This window comes from Apaloderma vittatum, unplaced genomic scaffold (assembly GCF_000703405.1).
Source record: "Apaloderma vittatum isolate BGI_N311 unplaced genomic scaffold, ASM70340v1 scaffold14937, whole genome shotgun sequence".
Classification (NCBI taxonomy): domain Eukaryota; kingdom Metazoa; phylum Chordata; class Aves; order Trogoniformes; family Trogonidae; genus Apaloderma; species Apaloderma vittatum.
The window spans coordinates 25,057-43,854 of record NW_009725860.1 but is presented as its reverse complement, the minus strand read 5'-3'; the positions used below and the strand labels follow the sequence as shown (position 1 = coordinate 43,854).

Here is an 18,798-nt window from a genome sequence, read left to right as displayed (position 1 = left end):
AGATATTCTCGGTGGGAGAGGAATCAAAGAGGTGGAAAACAACAAGAAAGAAGATGGAAGCTGCGAACAAGTACATAGCTCTGTTTCACAGTGTATAATACACAAGGGAAAACATGCAGGAGAGAAGAATTATACATTTAGAAGCAGGGAATAAGCAGTTTGGAGGTGATAAATATATTCTTAGCTTCTCTTCTTTCACTTTTATAGAAATAAATCACAAGTAAAATCTCTTGCTCCTGGAGATCGCAGGACGTAAATCACACTTCTTCAGGTCTGGTAGACTTTTGTCAGGATCATAAATATTCTTATCTCTGTAGCTGCTCAGATTTCTGCTCTCTTGGAGAGCTCTCATCCTGCTCTGCATCCACAGGCAGAGCCGGTGTGTCCCAGAATTAGGATGAAGAGTGGAAAAAGAAGTTTGGGCTTTACCTTAAAACCAGCTGTAACATCACATCTTCACAATGCAAGCCAATGAGCGTCCTGAACAATGCCAAGGAGACCACACAGAGCTGGAAAGTGATAAATGCTGTCAGTTTTTGATCTGGAAATTGTATCTGTCCAATCTTCTCTGCATGCTACGTTACAAAACGGCTCTACAGAACATCATGCTTTAAAAGATGCTGTTAGTATGATATTGCATTTTGTCAGCCCCCAACAGTAGATTTTTTTGAAGTTGTGTAGAGCTAGACACGTAACATATTACATTTTAACAAAATACAATCCAGAAGTTTCCTTCAAATAAGCTATTAAAAGAGCAGTAAATTACCAATCTTTTTAATATTACTCAAATTTATAAATTTAACTCAGCATGAACTGAACCCTACAACTTCCAAGACAGTGTGTTGTTTTTTACCCCCGATGTAAAATGTGAACCAACTATAGGTCTTTGCTGAACAAAAAAAGTTATAAACCACCTGAAGTTTCTGTTGTTTTAAGTATAATGCATGATTAGTGTTCTGCACATTAGAAAGGTAAATGCTTCTATAAAAATAGCTTCATGTACTGAAACAGACCAGGACTAAACTAGTAATTTTTGTCAGAATCTACTCTATATGGAGTATTCACAATTCCTCCATCACGGGTCACATGAAGATCCTTCCTATGAGACCAGCAGAAAGGAAAGAAAAATAGGATTCCTCATTGGAATCGCATGCTTGCCTTTTTGGCAAAGGTATAATCAAATATACCCAAACCAGGTATTTCAGTACAGACAAAAATCATTCCTATTCTGTGATCAGCACTCCACTGTCATGCTGGCTTTAGGGCAGACTAAAAATATGGAATTCTACAGGCTTTTTTTTGGTCCCTGATCAGACATACAACACTTTCAAAGCTATTGTAGGGTACATTTCTACCTGCCAGATGATGGCGAGACTGCAAAACAGTAGAAGGATGAACTGTAAGCTTTCACTGGTTTTCACAGACCACAGCACCATTATCTCCTTGCCTCTTCATGCATATTTCCTTGGGCATGCTCTCCTGTGCTGCTCTCTCAGGGAAACAGTATCTCACAGCTGGCCTAGACACCAGGACCAGGCTGACTCTTGTGAGAATTATTTAGCATAAGTTGAGCCTTTCCTTAAGTTTCAAGTTGGTCTTCTAAATCCTACCTCTCCCTACACATGTACTTAATGCCTTCTTTGCCTCAGTCTTTAACAGCAGGACTAATTGTTTGCTGGGTACCAAGGCCTTTGAGCTGGATGACAGGGATGGGGAACAGAACGAGACCTCCATAATCCAAGAGGAAATGGTTAGTGACCTGCTGCACCACTCACACCTACCTGTCTAAGGGGTCAGATGGGTGACACCCAAGAGTGCTAAAGGAGTTGGCAGATGTGCTCACCAGGCCAGTCTTCACAATTTATCAGCAGTCCTGACTAACAAGGGAGGTCCCAATGGACTGGAAATGAGCAAATGTGATGTCCATCTACAAGAAGTGCCAGAAGGAGGATCCAGAGAACTACAGACCCGTCAGTCTGACCTTGGTGCCGGGGAAGGTCATGGGACAAATCATCTTATGTGCCATTACACACACAACATTATAGGACAACCAGATGATCAGGCTCAGTCAACACGGGTTCATGAAGGGCAGGTCCTGCTTAATGAATCTGATCTTATTCTATGACAATATGACCTTGTTTGGTGGATGAGGGGAAGGCTGTGGATGTTGTTTACCCGGTTCCACAAGACCAAGGGCTGGGTCCTGCACTTGGGTCACAACAACCCCAGGCAGCACTACAGGCTTGGGGAGGAGTGGCTGGAGAGCTGCCCAGTGGAAAAGGGGCTGGGGATGTTGGTGGACAGGTGGTGGCTGAACATGAGCCAGCAGTGAGCCCAGGTGGTCAAGAAGGCCAACAGCATCCTGGCCTGTATCGGGAATAGTGGGGCCAGTAGGACCAGAGAAGTGATTGTCCCTCTGTACTCGGCACTGGTGAGGCCACACCTCCAATCCTGTGTTCAGTTTGGGGCACCGCAGTGTAAGAAAGACATTGAGGTGCTGGAGTGGGTCCAGAGAAGGTCAACGAAGCTGGTGAAGGGTCTAAAGAACAAGCCTTATGAGGAGCAGCTGAGGGAAGCGGGGTTGTTTAGTCTGGAGAAGAGGAGGCTGAGGGGAGAACTTACTGTTCTCCACAACTACCTGAAAGGAGTTGTAAAGAGGTGGGTGTTGGTCTCTTCTCACAAGTAACAAGCAATAGGACAAGAGGAAATGGCTTCAAGTTACGCCAGGGGAGATTTAGGTTAGACATTAGGAAAAACTTCTACATTGAAAGAGTTATCAAAGACTGGCACAGGCTGCCCAGGGAAGTGGTTGAATCACCATCCTTGGATGAGTATAAAAGCTGTCTTGATATGGTTTTCAAGTGGGCCTGGCAAAGCTATCTAACAGTTGGACTTGATGATCTTAAAGGTCTTGTCCAATCACAAGGATTCTATGATTCTCTATTAATTATGTAAACTCAGATAATTAATATATTAAATTAATTGCACATTTCAGCAGCTAAGAAACAGATTATGACAAAATAAGGAAAAAGCTACAGATATTTTGCTACCTCATTTTTTCAGTTGCTGAACATCCTTTGTAATTCAATCAGGATTAAATCCAGCATCGTGCCCAGCACACCCTCTCTTCCACACCATGGAATTTCCTCCTCTTCTCTGCAGTCATTCTCCTTACTCCCAGTACTAAAAATGCTCTGTTCTACCTCTGCAGCAGCACATTTCTATGTTCGCCTCTCCAGCCTGTGCTTTCTCAAGAATCTTATTTAAAGACTCTTTGTTTCACCCTTTCCAGCTCTCTCTTGCCAATGAGCGACTCGACTCCCCTACAATTTGATCGGCTGTCCACGGTGACCAAGACCAGATGAACGGATTTCTTAAAAAAACTATATATACATGTATGTATTTTTCCTTTACTTGGTAGGTATCTCTGTGAAACAGCTAAATAGCAAAGCTTAAGCGAGCCTCACTTGATAGCCTCTGAAAAGTAAGAGTTTCTTTAACTGCCCTCCCTAAGTTAGTCATTGAACTATGACCCACAGAAGAAAGGGAATAAGCAGAGGGAAGAGAAATGGGGAATGTTCATGAACTGGCCTGCTGTGAGGCAAAGCAAGAGCCTAAACTTGTTGCCCTGCCACCACTGTCCACTGCTTGTACTAGAGCCAAGAGTTAGTCCAAGACCTCACGTCTACAGAATGAAGAAAGTAAAAGGGCAAGAGAGTAAGATTAAGAACTGGGGTTCTTAATAGGAAGAAGTTAGATCCTTGCATGAAAGGTGTATTTTAGCCAGGGGACACAGTGGAAAACCAGGAAATCCTATTTCCTTTGTGAAATTTACCGAGAGGCAAATCTAATCTTTCTTCATACTGGGAAAGTTCAAAAAAAATCTGCTACTGCCTTAAGTCCTCCTGTATTTAAGAAATTTCAGTTTGTAGAGAAACATTACTCATTTGTTTTCAAAACCGTATTGCAAATCAGGTATCACATGACCAAATAAAACTAATCTATTTCTGAATTTCATAAAAGGAAATTATTTAAAAATCACTTGGGAGACAAAGAGGATGGTATTTTCACAAGTTCTTTTTGGCCACGTGTCTGTACATAAGTTTAAGCCTGTGAATTATTAATAGTATTTTCATCAATAATAATGTATGCAGTTTTTGTGCTATGGAAACACACAGAAGGCTGCAGTTCTGGCTTCTGCACTTGGCCAAGCTACACCGCAGAAAACGCATTTAGCACCACAGAACCCTTTTGGCTGAGATCCTGAGTCACTCAGGGCTGCGGAATTCTTTACAATTCCCATCTCGTTTGCCTATGGAACAGTAATTAATGATTAGCAGAGACAACAGCATTTGCATTTTTGTCGACAGAAGCTGTTTCAGTGTTCAGAGTTAATCCATTTTAGCGATGCGGCAGCAGCAGCATATACCCGTATTTGCATGCTCTCACATTGCAAAACAAATTTCAGAGGAAGCTACTGTCCCTAATACACAAATTTAATGCATGTGCTGGTGTTCTGGCTTCTCTTGTACCTGCACTAAAACATGAAGCTGCACATCATGCGAGATTTAGCCAAGACTCCCAGCCAAGTGAGGCTCAGAAGGGCAGTCCAGCACAACAAGTCGTCATTTTCTCTGCCAGAAGATCCAACTACTAGCAAAGGTAACTCTACTGTCCCTGTCAGCTAGCTCTCCAGCCACTGTGATGCATTATGTCTAAGCTGAGAAGGGGCTCGATCCAAATTTGAAATAAAGTTTACTATACAGAGGAGCAAATGCAAAGAAAAGGAAACAGCAATCTGATTGCTTGAGCAAAGAAGCGAGCGGGCAGCATCAGAGTTAAGTAAACATGCTACGATAAGAGAGGCTTGTTTCTTCAGAAATATATGGGCAATACTGCAATTCATAACTCGGATCGATTTGGAGACATCCTCACAGTCTCCCATCATCTCCCAGAAGGACTATTTGAAAATGCTTGTTGCTTGGCAAAACTCCAAAGATAAATGCTCTTCACCACAAACACGTTTTTAAGTCCCAGGGTGAGTTATCTACAGCAGCACTAATTCAGCAGTATCCAGAATAAAAATGCTTCTAAATTTGCCTTTAATCTTCTCACAGAATCCAGACTTCCAGAAACCCTCAGCTCCCTCCATCCCATCTCCGGTACATGTGAAACTACCTCACGTATTTTTGAACTTAGTACAGCGGTAGCTACATATCATCACACATACCCCCCAAAAAATCTGAGCGGGTGGAGAAATCACACATTTGGGTGGGAGGAGAAAATTCCTAGTTAAACAGATACCCACTAAATATATGGAGTCTCCAATTTAAATATTTAATCTGCATCTGTGCCAAGCACCTGAACTCCCTTCCTGCTTGTCTTACCCGGAACGGCGTGTTGATCCGGCTAGTGAGCGTATCTAGGATATGCACGTTCTCATGTCGGTGCAGCAAAATAAAACGGAGGAAAATCTTGAGGAGGGCTGGCTCGGAAACACTACGCAAAAAGAGATCCAGGTATGCAGTAGTAGTCATCACTTCTTCTACAGTCACCTACAAGTAAAAATGACATAAATGCCAACATACTGCACACACAAAGCATCCACCCATCCATCCATCCATCCATCCATCCATCGTCTGCAACTGTATACCTGGCAAAAGCTCTCCATACCTAACACTGACACAAAAACACTGAGATCTTTGCTTTTAAATTTGGAAATAGCAACGTTTTGAACCCATTTCTTAACTGTCTTGCTTCCCCAGGAAAAAAACCAACCCTCCCCCAAACCGACACCCCAAATCTCACTGTCACTTCACATATCGAAGTCATGCTGGAAGGTCCCCAACACCTTTCTGCCCCCACCAGCGCTTTTAGATCACACTTCTGTCATCCTTCAAAAGCATTGTCAGTTGTTGTGAATACCTGCATCTAGCACTTCAAATAAAAAGAAAAATGTCAGAGCACAATCAAAGCAGAGTACAAACCCATAGTTCTAGAGCGTTAAAGAAAAAAAATCCACGTAGCTATGTAGAATTTTTCCCCATTTTTCCTTCTTTTTATTTTCCCATAGAACAATTCGTCACTTTACTCCATTTTTAAAAGGAGTACATATATCCATACATACACACAGAAACCAAACCTCAAATTTTTGTATCGAAATAAAATTCAAACATCCATGCAATGCTTGCATACCATAACCCACACTGCTCTGCTTACTGCAGTCCTTTGGAGCTTATCTATTCACTGTATACACTGGCAAAGCACAGAAAATTCCAGAGGCCACCTCTGCACCATGTACTGCTGTTGCAAAGTCAGCTTTTTAAAAATAGTTACCCAGGAACCTAATAAGCTTAAGTGTACAAAGATAAACCCTTAAATAAAAGAATCTGCCTATATGAAAGGAAGTATTAAACATCTTTTGTTTACCAAACTTAGCTGGATAAAAGAAAAGACCGATTTTATTAAAAAAAAAAGAATCAAGGCTGTCACTTAAGAGCTAAGAGGATTTAGAAAACGCTCAGAAGGGCAACATTTACGTAACACGCGGTAAATACTAAAATCCCTGTTCCGTCCTGCTGCCTGTGAGCCATGCACACAGTAACGTCACGCAGCAAACGTTCTCTTTAAGGCGTTTAAGATCACACGCTGCTTCGGGCTGGTTACACAGAGCACAGGAATGCTGCCGGCAGCCGACGGACCTTATGGAGAGGGGCACCAATGAGGAGAGCAGAGAGAAGCTCTAAAGTTAAGGTCACTGATTCATTCTGAGGCTTTAGTCTAATACTCAGCTACACTGCCATTAAGACAGTGGGCTGCCAGCTCATTTTGGCATCAGAAGTGCCAGTGAAGCAGCAGAAGTTGAGTTTTTTTCTGGGAATGGAAAAAAATAAGTTTGCCTTCTTTGTTTATTGCAGTAAGGTTGGTCAAAATCAAGCATTAAAATATAACAGTGAAAGGAAAGGAATCAGGCACACTTACACAAGATCTGTGAACTTTGTGAGGCTAAGTAAGCAACAACCAGACATATTTTCTAGATCAGTTGTTATTTGTTCAGTGCTACCAAATCCAGAAATGAGAATATAGTTCTTTCACAAATTAACATATAATCCAACTCAGAATACAGTGTATTAATTCATTCTTTCTCCTCCCACAAGCACCAAGTGAAAAAAAAACCCAAAATAAACAAATGAAATTACTAGGTTAAACACCCCAAAGTTACAGGTTGTCAGAATTAGAGCTGTGACTACAGCCATAACTCGAACTCTGTATTACTTTAAATACAATAAAACAAACATGCTTATGCATATACACACATTTTTCCATAGGACTACTGCCACATTTCAACCACCAAAAAATCTGCTCAGAATATGAGCCAGGGTTGTGAAACAAAGACAATTGTTTCTGCTTGGGGCTGAGATGACTTTTTTTTTTGCAATAGCCTAAAGGTGTGGGGACTTGCGGGGTAAAAAAGAATGGCCTTCTAATGAAAGCTGTTGACTGTTGCCCTAAGAACTGCCTTTTTTGTTTTGGTTTGGTTTTTATAGCAGCGAGCGACGAAAAGCAAAGCTCAGGAAATCCATCATGTGACATCATTATGATAGCATACAGTTCACTGAAGAGTTTAAACTCTCTGCCAAGGAAAGGCCAGACAGAAGTAATACATCGTTGCATCTCTGTGTCTCTTCTTCATCCTTTGTGGGGAAAAGGAAGCACGTTCTTGGCCCGCAGGCTCCACAGATGTTTGCTGACAGCAGAGGAATAGGCCTATGTATATGTATAAAATATCGAGGCTGTAAATGAAAGCAAGAAAAGCCAGCAGATTCACAAGGGCAGTGACCTTTTTCTGAAACCGAAGCTCTTTGGGCAACACATCCAACATTCGTATAAGAGAGAGAAATCCGTATGCTTTTCAGAGTGCACACCGTGAAGGAAACCAAGTGCAGAAGAAAGTCAGCTAGGGACTACTTTAGAAAAGAAAAGTTCAATTCTGAGAGCACGTTCAATGCTCTTAACAGCTTGGGGACTGGACGAAAGAAGAAATCATGTTTGCCATAGCCAACATGTCACTGATCCCACTGAACAGACCTAGAACCACCGATCAATGACTCATGACGCCCAAATAGTTCAGAAAGGAGTTATTTAAAACCTTGTTAAATCTTAATTGAGGTTTTTTGTGTAGGTTTACACTTATTTTTCAGTTCTTTGGAAATAAGATGCTGAATCTGTTTAACCGTTTTCTAAGAAAGAAGACAATGACTAAGTTTTATCAAGATTTAAACGGATTTGTAAGCATCTCGTTTCATCTTTCAATGAAGACGCAACACCTTATTCAGAACACTCCTTCAAACTTTCCCTATAAATGAAGCTGGGATCTATTTCACAGCTCACTGTGCGACACTCAAAGCGGGCAAGTGAACACCGTGTAAACGATTTTAATGCTCTCGGGTTTCTGGAAGTTGCAGCACTCTCTCAGCACGCCTTTGTGTGCAACTGGTCTGTACAAACCAGCAGAGAGACCCTTCTTCTGCTTCCTCACAAGAGCAAATCAAACAGAACTACTGCTTTTCAGCATTTGAAACTAAAACCACACGCACACTAAGGAAAAAGGTCAATTAACCTGGCTAGCAGACATCTGTGGGTTTAGAATGACATCTTATTTTGCCACCTTGCACTGTGGGTTTGCTTCTCCCTTTTACCACACCTGACTGTACGTGATGGTTGGAGACACCTAGAGAAGTATTCAGAAAGGCTAATTTTAGCTCCATGAGGCTAATTTTCCTTTTACTCAATGGGATGCTTCAGCCTGCTCTGAATGAGCCTCTGGAGACCTCACCTTTTCGCAATTAACTAGAGAAGGACATGGGAGAAATTAGTTACACTAGGCAAGACCCAGCCTTCACAAAAACCCTTTTAACTCTGTACACTTCTTCTACAGATCACGTTACACGTAATACATCGAGTGTTGAAAGGGAGACTCGCTCAATTTGTGCAGTTACTACTGAAGATCTCTGTGTTCTGAGACAGCAAAGCCACACTGCCAAGCTTCATGAAGACTACCTGCTGGTTCTCTTCTTAAACTGACGCCTTGTGAGACGGATTTGGGGGAAGCAGGGAAATCTTTTCTAATAAATTCAAATCGGTACTTAGGTAAACAAAAAAACCCAGATGTTGCCAGAGAACAAGACATTTAGTACCCATGTCAAGCTTGTCCACTGAAGTCAAATCCTGAGGCAGCTTAGAGAAACTTTGTATTATCATAAACATTGATTATGGTGTAATTGTTCCAAGTAAGCTTTTAGCTAGCCCTCAGAATCAAACATTTTTGAAAGGATGATAAAAAACAAGCCAAAACTCACACACATCCACAAACCTGATATTTGAAAATTCTTCACCTCTGCTAATTCAAGGATCAAGAAAAAAAACGTAACAAAGGAATAAAATTAAGACATGGTAGTTTTCTAGAAAAGTCCTGTGTTAAGTAAGTAAATTCCAAGCTATGTTTTTGACAAAGATGTTTCAGCAACATTAAAATCCACCACTGCCACAACAACAAAAGTAAAAAAACCACAGAAACATCCCTTGCATTAGATCCTTTCTACTAATGGTAAAGACTAGGAAGGGATATCTCTGCTCCTAAGATTAGATTGTTAGATTGAAAAAGAAAACCAAGAAAAATCCACATCCACTGTGTTAATCAAACCAGTATTCTACCATTTTTACTTTCATTACCCATAGCTCTAACACTTGAAAGTTGCTGGAAATTTTTTTTTCAATATACATATAATTTAAAGTGTCTATCTAAAGATACCATTAAAAAACGTTATCCACAGGTTTTTCTACATAATCATCAGTTGTTACAGATATTTTAACGATGCAATTTGATGCAAAAGGGACTATGTGAGAGTCTTCATAGCCAGACACATATTTGATTAGAGATTAGTGAAAAGAGAAAGCCACTTTTAGCCTTGTAATACCCTTTTCTAATTATGTAATAATTTTTAGCAAATTTTTTCTCGTCTCCTCCGATGACTGATTAGATGGTGAGGCAGAACACTGTAAAGAGATCCAGCTTTTACAAGTCACTGTGCCAAGTAATAGCAAAGAGCCAGAAATTACTGTCATTGCAAGTTCAGTTTAATGTATTACGTTCACTGTGTTAGACCAATTGCACCGCTTCTTTATTACTCGCTCTTTTCGCCTGGGATCCACACAATATATTTTCTAATTTACGGCTTCGTGCCCTCTTACAGGAATACAGCCTATCGTGATACCTCCTTCCCTTCACATTTCCCTTCCCACAAGGATTTCATATTGCCCACGAGGAGACCATGAATGTTCTTATTAGAACTTATCCTCTAGATCCGTAAGCAGTTTAAAACGGAACTCATTGATTAAAAAAAAAAATAAAATAAAAATCCAACCATACCTCCTCTATCCATTTTCACCTTCTTGCCCCTCTGCTTATACTGGCAGAAGGGTTCATGCTTCACTTTACTGCACAATGAATTGGCCTAGGGTATTGATTCAGGTTAAAACTCTGCAGGAAATAAAGGTGAGTTTTAACCTCAATCAGTTTTTCTTACGAACAGTTGTCCGGGCGAAAGCGAGGGGAGGAGAACGGGATCAGGGACAGAGGAAGCTTTCACGCTGCAGGAACCAGAAAACCAGAACTGCTTCAACTTCCCTCAGCTGATGTTTACATCAGGGTAAAATTCAACTCAACTGCAGCGTTTGATGCAGAAAGTGAAAGGCACCTTTAACATATGCCGCTCCATCGCCAGTAAAATGAAGTTTTGCAGCTGTTAATGGGCTTCTCCAATGCATGAGACTCTTCAGTTTTCCAGTAACACTTGTTTTACGCCCTTTTACGGGAGACGTCCAAACGCTTTTCGCTGAGGTGAAAAATGGTGTTCTTTCTAAATGGGAACTGACAGTGTTGTAGGGTATCTATAAAGACGCTCCTTCTGATCTGCACAGTATAATTTATAGGTTGTTTCCCTCTAGCTGAGCTGTGTAATCATCAAGTCAGTATTATTGAATTATCACAGTAGCATACCGTGTTAGAGGTTTTTGTTTAGATGGGTTAGTGCGTGACAGAATTGATGTCCATTTGACAGAGCTTATTTGACAGGACCACGCCAGCGCTTCGGCAGAGCAGTTCTGTTCAATTGGCCAACAGCAACATTTTACACCAAAAAGCTGGTATAATTTTCTATTATTCAGATTAAAACAAGCCTTCCAAGTAGAAAAATACTTATCTCGTAGTTAGCAATTAAATGCCATGTAGCAAAGCAGTAAATACTAAGACATTAAAAATTTGCTTTTATCATATGATTTGTCAAATTTTTAGCACTATCTTCAATAAACTGAAATAACACAAATTACATAAACACTCAAGATGTTCCCAATAGCTTTGTTGCCTAAATGCTCTGAATGCCAAGTTAAATCACTTCCAGTAAAGAGATGTACGTAACCAAACTGAGTTGTATTAGAGATAGCATAATATTTATATGTACCACAGCGTGGCCCCTAATTATCTAGCACAGTTTTGATTGCACAATATAACACATATTAAAGATCTCCTGAAAAGAAATTCACCCAGATTTCTATGATAGTGCTGCAACTATCTAAAAGAATGATGTAAATAAGCACTCTCTACTACCAAATATATAAAGACTAAATCAAGGCAATAAGGCCTCTAGCAGAACCAGTAAAACAGACTTCCATAGGGTTATTCCAGATTCACTCTGGGATTTCAAGTAGCTTTTAACTTAAGAGGAAATTACTCTTATTTGATTACTTGGACCCTTGTATAATTTGGCCCCAGAAGACCTTTTATCTTTTTGACAGATAATGTTACATTTTTTAAAGTGAAGCAAGTGGAATATGCCACAGAAATTTAATGGTATGGCTCTGTGCCTAAGCAGAATTATACCTTCTCGCAACTACTTTTTTCCTAAGTACAAAACACTTAGGGAAGAACATACAGAACCGCCTGATTTCACACTGTAACTGACACACCATCAAAAAATTCTAGTATTAGATTAAGAACAGATTCTGCCAGACAGTCTTAATTGTCTTAAATTCCAGACATTTACACCAGAAAGAACAGAAGACAGTTTGGGCAAAACCCAAAAATTTACTATAAAAATAAAGCTACCAAATTAACCTTTCCTTTAGCTCTGTATCTTTACAAAACTTCTTATTCCCTCTTTTTTTTAAGTGAATTTGTCCAGAAATGAGCAGTTTGTGGCCTTGCATAAAGACAAAACCCCCCTGAACAATGTCACTGAACCACTTTCTTCAACATCTTGAGAGACGTCAGAAGCAAGGGAGGTGGTTTTTTTTAAAAAAAGGCACAATAAAATATCAGGCAACTCAAGGACAAGGCAGGGCTGCCCAGCAGAGCAAGTCTATGCACGACCCTAGTGCCATAATACAAATGTGGTCTCTGTCTACCCAATTCGGCAACGTTGCAGCTTCTGAGATAAACATCCCCGTCGATCACACGTGTAGGTGGGATAATCCACACAAAGTGACTAGCGCAGACCAGGTATAAATTATGCTACAAGAATACGCTATATTTGTGGTACTTATATTTGCAAAATGAAGTTAGGGAGTCATAAACTTGAGAACATTTGGGTTATTTAAGCACACTGCGGTTAACCTGCTACATAAAAAATCTCCACAGAGCTCACTGTGAAAAACAGGTTATTTCAAGCTAGCTAACCCAATCAACTTCAAACTTCCTCCACTGGCAAAAAAAAATAAAAAAATGAACTAGCGAATTCTTTTTCTGACTCCATACTAGCTTCCTGAGAGAAAAATATAAAAATCACACCAAGCAAAATATGTTGGTCTTCCACCCCCTGATTTTTTCATAGAAACACTTCTCGATCCTCGACACTCTTGTAGTGTTTCATTCACACAGCAAAGTGTGTACACAGTGAGTATGTATAGGGAGACAATCTGTGAGAATTTAAAAAAGGCAGAGCTTACTACAGAGTTCCATGAAAGTTACAGAAATTTCAAGATCACATATATACGTATTTCTAAGTTTTGGACTGCATATGGAAATCCTGAAGTACTTTTACTGAAATTCTACTTTACTGAAATTCTGACGCTACTTTTACTAGTAGTTCTGTTTGATAGTCTGATGTTTTAAGTTGAAAGAAGGAAGTCAAGGAAAGGAGACAGAACACCTGCATAGATGAACTAGGAGCTCCTAAAAAAAAAAAAGAAACATGGAAAGGAAGACATGGAAGCAGGGATAGGTGACACAGGAGGAAAATGGCAAAAATTGCCTGAGTATGCAGGGAAAGGATTAGGAAAGCCAAGGCCCAGCTGAAGTTGAAGAAAGGCTTCAACAGTAAGACTATGAAAAATGTGTGCCCGCTGTTGAACAGGGGAGGCGACCTGGTGACAAAACACATGGGAAAAAACAAAGTACTCAATACTTTCCTCAACTTGGTCTTTACTGGCAAGACCTACCTTCAGTAATCCCAGATCCCTAAGATGAGAGTGGAAGTCTGGAGCAAGGAAGACTTACCCTTCAAGGAGGGGGATCACATTAGTGAACGCTTAAATCGTCGGGACATATGTGAGTCCACGGGGCCTGACAGGTGGCATCTCTGACTGTGGAGGCTACTCTAGGTTTCTGAAAGGTTGTGGCTACTAGAAGAGACTCCTGAGAAGGAAGCACATGTAACTCCAGTCTTCAAGAAGGATGATCCAGGGACCTACAGCCTGGTCAGCCTCATATCGATCCCTGGGAAAGGGATGGAGTAAAACCTCCCGAAGGCCATTTCCAAATATATTACGGTGGAGGTGACTGTGAGCAGTCAACATGGATTTACAAAGGGGAAATCAAGCCTGGCAACCCAACAGCCTTCTACAACAAGGTGACTAGCTCAGTGAATAAACGGACAGTGGACAGTATAACATCCTCGCAGACAAAATTATCAAGAATGCACTGGATAAGTGGACAGCGAGGTGGATCAAAAACTAGCTGAACTGCTGGGCTCACAGGACTGTGATCAGCAACGCAAAGGCCACCTATAGAGGCCAGGGATGCGTGGTCTACACTGGAACCAACGTTGTTTATTATCTTCACTAATGACCTAGTTGGAGTGCAACTCCCTTGTGGAAGTTCATAGATGTTACAAAACTGGGAGGAGCAGCTGACAGACTGGTGGCTGTGCCACCATTCAGAGGGACCTTGATAGTCCGAAGAAAGAGGCAAAGAGGAACCTCATGAAGTTCAATAATAAATGCAAAGCCCTGTGCCCAGGGAGGAAAAACCTCAGGCAAGAGTGCACACTGGAGACTGACTGGTTGGAAAGCTGCTTTGCAAGAAAGACATCACTTTTTGAAGAAAACCTAGAATGTAGTACAGAAAGAACAGGTCTGAAGGAGTATGCCTACCCAACGGTCATCCAACAGCAGAGCCAGAGGCTTATCTCTCTTACGATTTTTACATTAACATAGAACCCTGAGTGCTAGACTAGATGTGGAAAGCTAAGGCTTTAATGCCACATTCAGCTTCCCTTCCTTCCTTCCTTCCTTCCTTCCTTCCATGTCTATCACCAAGAGTTATCAGAAGCAGCTGTTCCATACCAGAACTCTGGAAATAAACTTCAGAGGAACATCTTAGGAAGATGTGCCAATAACTATCCTCTTGTCTTACCACACCCTTTCTTTAACCTTCTGTAGATCTCTCTTCTTAATCAAGTATTTACACCCTGCTCCATTACATTCATTGTATTTGAACTCATAAGCCAGGAGTCAGAACAATCCAAAATTAAACAATAAATGCTACATAAAAAATAAACACTTCAGCAACAAGTTGACTTCATTTGAGTTCAAAAGAAAAATCAACATCTGTTTAGCACTGTGTTCAATGAAGGAACTTCTGGTTTAAAAACCGTCATGGTGCATCTGGCCTTTCTCTCATTTTGGCCTTCTCAGTTTATCCTTAACCTAAAGATTAATTACAACAATTCCGTCCCCAAATGGGTGATACAGTTTTCAAATCCTGCTCCTCAAATTTAACATGAATGTCTTCAATGGCAACTAGATATTATTTTAATATATGAAAGAGCTGTTACAGCATAATTACCTGTCTTAGCACACAGACATCTGTCTCAAAAGCAAAAATGTAAAATATCTATTTTCTGTTAAATTAATGTGGTGCACAGCACAGAGAGACTGAGTAGGTCAAATGTGCCTCTACTCACTTGTCCCCTTTTGCTCTGGAGTTTTGGTCTTACATATGCGCGAGCCTTGTATCAGATCCACTAGATGGTGCAATCCATCTTCTCCATTAAATGCGTTTGAAGTTTATACACGTAAGTAGTTAATTTTTAAAGAGAAAAAAGACAATACTAATCAAAGAAAGGTTTATTACTGGAAGAACAAAGCACCAAACAGAATATTGGGGTTCAGGAAAGACCTAGGCTTGAAAGTCACATATGTTAGCAGCCAACATCTCCATTTGCAAGGGAGATGTGATTTCACTCAATTTCAGAGTATATAAATGAGGTTTAACAAAATTTTCATCACCTTAAAAAGTAATCACAACAGGATGCTTTAAATTATTTAAGTAACTTCAGCTGAGAAATCATCATCCCAATAGGGGGCGAGCACATTTACTGACCAATAAGAAGGCATTCAGTAGCATGGTAGTATTCAAAACAATTTCAAATTTGTCTTAGTACTAAAGAGGTAAAACCAGTACTCACTAAGAGTAGAATCCCACAGTGACATTCTGTTATTTCCCTTGTTATCCCCAACTGTGACCTAAAGTCACAGCTTGAGCTGGTTATCTTTTCACTTCTGCTTCAAATTCCCAGTCCTGGTAAGCGTTTAGATAAGGTCAGTCTTGGTAACTCAAGATATGGAAACAGAAAAAATAACTGCCAGGTAAGGGGGTGAACCATCTCGACAACAGACTACAGGCTTGGCCTGGATCTCAGAAAATTTTACTTCAGCCCTCACCAAATTTCCAAATGTTTGAGGTCTGAGGAATTATTGAAGAAAATTCTATACTGTTTATTACTTTCTTGGTAAGTGACTATTTACCACAATAAACTGTGCAACTGCCAAGATGAGCCCTACACTGGAAAGAGGGTGCAGTGTTTCACTGGCCTCTCAGAAAATGCAACAGGCACAGTGCTTTCTGCTTGGCAGAAAATTTTTACTTAGTAAAAATTAATAAATGTTCCAAAGTAATTTATTAGTCATCTTCTGGCAGTTTTCACTGGATTTTTCCTTTTGGAAATTCCTACTTTTTCCTCCTCAAACAAGGTCTCCTTTTTACAGGGCAATGAAGTCTGTTAATTGACATATTCTGCAACAACTGGAAATGTAGATTCCTGCAGACTAACAAAAAACCTAAATGATAAAAGTAATTGCTGAAGACGATAGATATGTAATTGCTGAAAGATAACCCCTAAAAATCACAGAAAAATATATTTTTTTCTTCAAAGCAACATAAATTGCACCCAATAAATTAGAAAATTGATACCAAACTCCATTTCTTCTCCACTTTATGAAACTAGTTCTACCATCTATGGTAAGAAACAACAAAACAATACCAACTTTGCTAAAAATTAGCATAATATTTCTTTACTGAACAAAGTTTTCCTTGTGGGCATTTTCCTTTTGGAAAACGTTCATTGGTAAAAAGTCCTCGTGGCAACATGTGGATCCACATGGAGACAGAAATGTCACGCTTCGTGGATGAGGGGAAGGCTGTGGATGTTGTTTACCCGGGCTTCAGTAAAGCCTTTGACACTGCTTCCCACAGCACTCTCCTGGAGAAACTGGCTGCTCATGGCTTGGATGGGCATCCTCTTTACTGGATCAAACACTGCCTGAATGGCCGGTCTGCAAGAATGGTGGTGAACAGACTTAAACCCAGCTGGCAGCCAGTCACAAGTGGTGTTCCCCAGGGTTCAGAACTGGGGCCAGTTTAGTATCTTTATCAATGATCTGGACGAGGGGATCGAGTGCGCTCTCAGAAAGTTTACAGATGACGCCAAATTGGGTGGGAGTGTTGATTTGCCTGAGAGTAGGAAGGCTCTGCAGACGGACAGGCCAGATCGATGGGCTGAGGCCAATGGTATGAGGTTCAACAAGGCCAAGGGCCGGGTCCTGCACTTGGGTCACAACAACCCCAGGCAGCGCTACAGGCTTGGGGAGGAGTGCCTGGAGAGCTGCCCAGTGGAAAAGGGGCTGGAGATGTTGGTGGACAGGTGGTGGCTGAACATGAGCCAGCAGTGAGCCCAGGTGGCCAAGAAGGCCACCAGCTTCCTGGCCTGTATCGGGAATAGTGTGGCCAGCAGGACCAGAGAAGTGATTGTCCCCCTGTACTCAGCACTGGCGAGGCCGCACCTCCAATCCTGTGTTCAGTTTGGGGCACCGCAGTGTAAGAAAGACACTGAGGTGCTGGAGTGGGTCCAGAGAAGGTCAATGAAGCTGGTGAAGGGTCTAAAGAACAAGTCTTATGCGTAGCAGCTGAGGGAAGCGGGGTTTTTTAATCTGGAGAAGAGGAGGCTGAGTGGAGACCTTATCGCTCTTTACAACTACCTGAAAGGAGGCAGTTAACAAGGTGGGTGTTGGTCTCTTCTCACAAGTAACAAGTGATAAGACAAGAAGAAATGGCCTCAAGCTTTCCCATGTAGGTTTAGATCTGATATTAGGAAAAACTTCTTCACTGAAAGGATTATCAAGCATTGGAACAGGCTGCCCAGGGAAGTGGAATCACCATCCCTGGTTGCATTTAAAAGATGTGTAGATGTGGTGCTTTGGGACATGGTTTAGACAGTTTAGTAGTGGACCTGGTAGTGCTAGGTCACTAGCAGTTGGAATCAGTGATCTTAGAGATCTTTTCCAACCTAAATAATTCTAGGATTCTATGTCTGGCATGATGAAATGTTGTCTAAAAGGTCACTGCTTTTTTTATGGTACATCAACCTAGCACAACAAAAATACACTTGTTTTCGTTTCACTTAAGAATTCTACACATTTTCAGAAACACCTACATCTTGCTTAATAATCTGTATAGGGTAAACAGTAAGTATGGAATGAAAGGATGGGAAGTTAGCCTAGAAACTTACTCAGTTGTGTGGAAGTCACTACTGACAGTACGTTTAATAGTACCTTTGCACAGAGATCATCCTTAATGCTTTTGCCCATTACAACTTGACGTCATGCTTGCATGTACCACTGACCTTATGGAGTGCAGGAGCCATTACTGGCACCAAAAATCCATTGTAAATGTAATTCACAAGCTGGTTACGTATCAAGGGATGTGCCACCTAAGAGAGCAGGGGAGAGAAAGACACAGAACAGTTCCAGTGAGATTTAAAACAAGGTGGAGCACAAACTGCTATTATCCATTACCAAATCCCTTTCCCATGTACCAAGACATGTTCATTTGCCCTCTTCACCAGCATTTGCTAAGATCCAGTTTCTTAAAGATTTTTTCTTCTTCAAAGAAATACATGAACTATATTTAATTACAGTAAGCCTGTGAAATTGAGAGAACAGGGCTTTTCAATCTCGCTGCATGCTGACAAAGATGAATGGATAGACAGAAAAGTGCGTACACCCATGCATCAAAGGAAGATTTGAGATTCTAAATTTAGCTCCTGCAACCTTATTAGGGTCACTTGAAGGTGGATTTGCCATTGTTAACTTGTCCTCTTACGAGAAGAAAAAGCAGAAAAGCTGCTCTCCTGTGGTTCAAGAGTAGGTAAACCTCTAGCTCTCTAGCTGTGGGGTACATACACT

At 40.9% G+C, this 18,798-nt stretch overlaps 1 protein-coding gene across 1 annotated transcript in view; it reads right to left on the bottom strand.

The window, feature by feature from the left end:
• LOC104276674 (protein FAM160A1-like) overlaps positions 1 to 18,798 on the bottom strand; it is a 38,237-nt gene that overhangs the window by 11,002 nt on the left and 8,437 nt on the right. Inside the window, 3 exon segments of the mRNA XM_009873082.1 lie at positions 430 to 509; positions 5,388 to 5,555; positions 18,237 to 18,323. Of these exon segments, the coding sequence (XP_009871384.1) occupies positions 430 to 509; positions 5,388 to 5,555; positions 18,237 to 18,323 (335 nt within the window).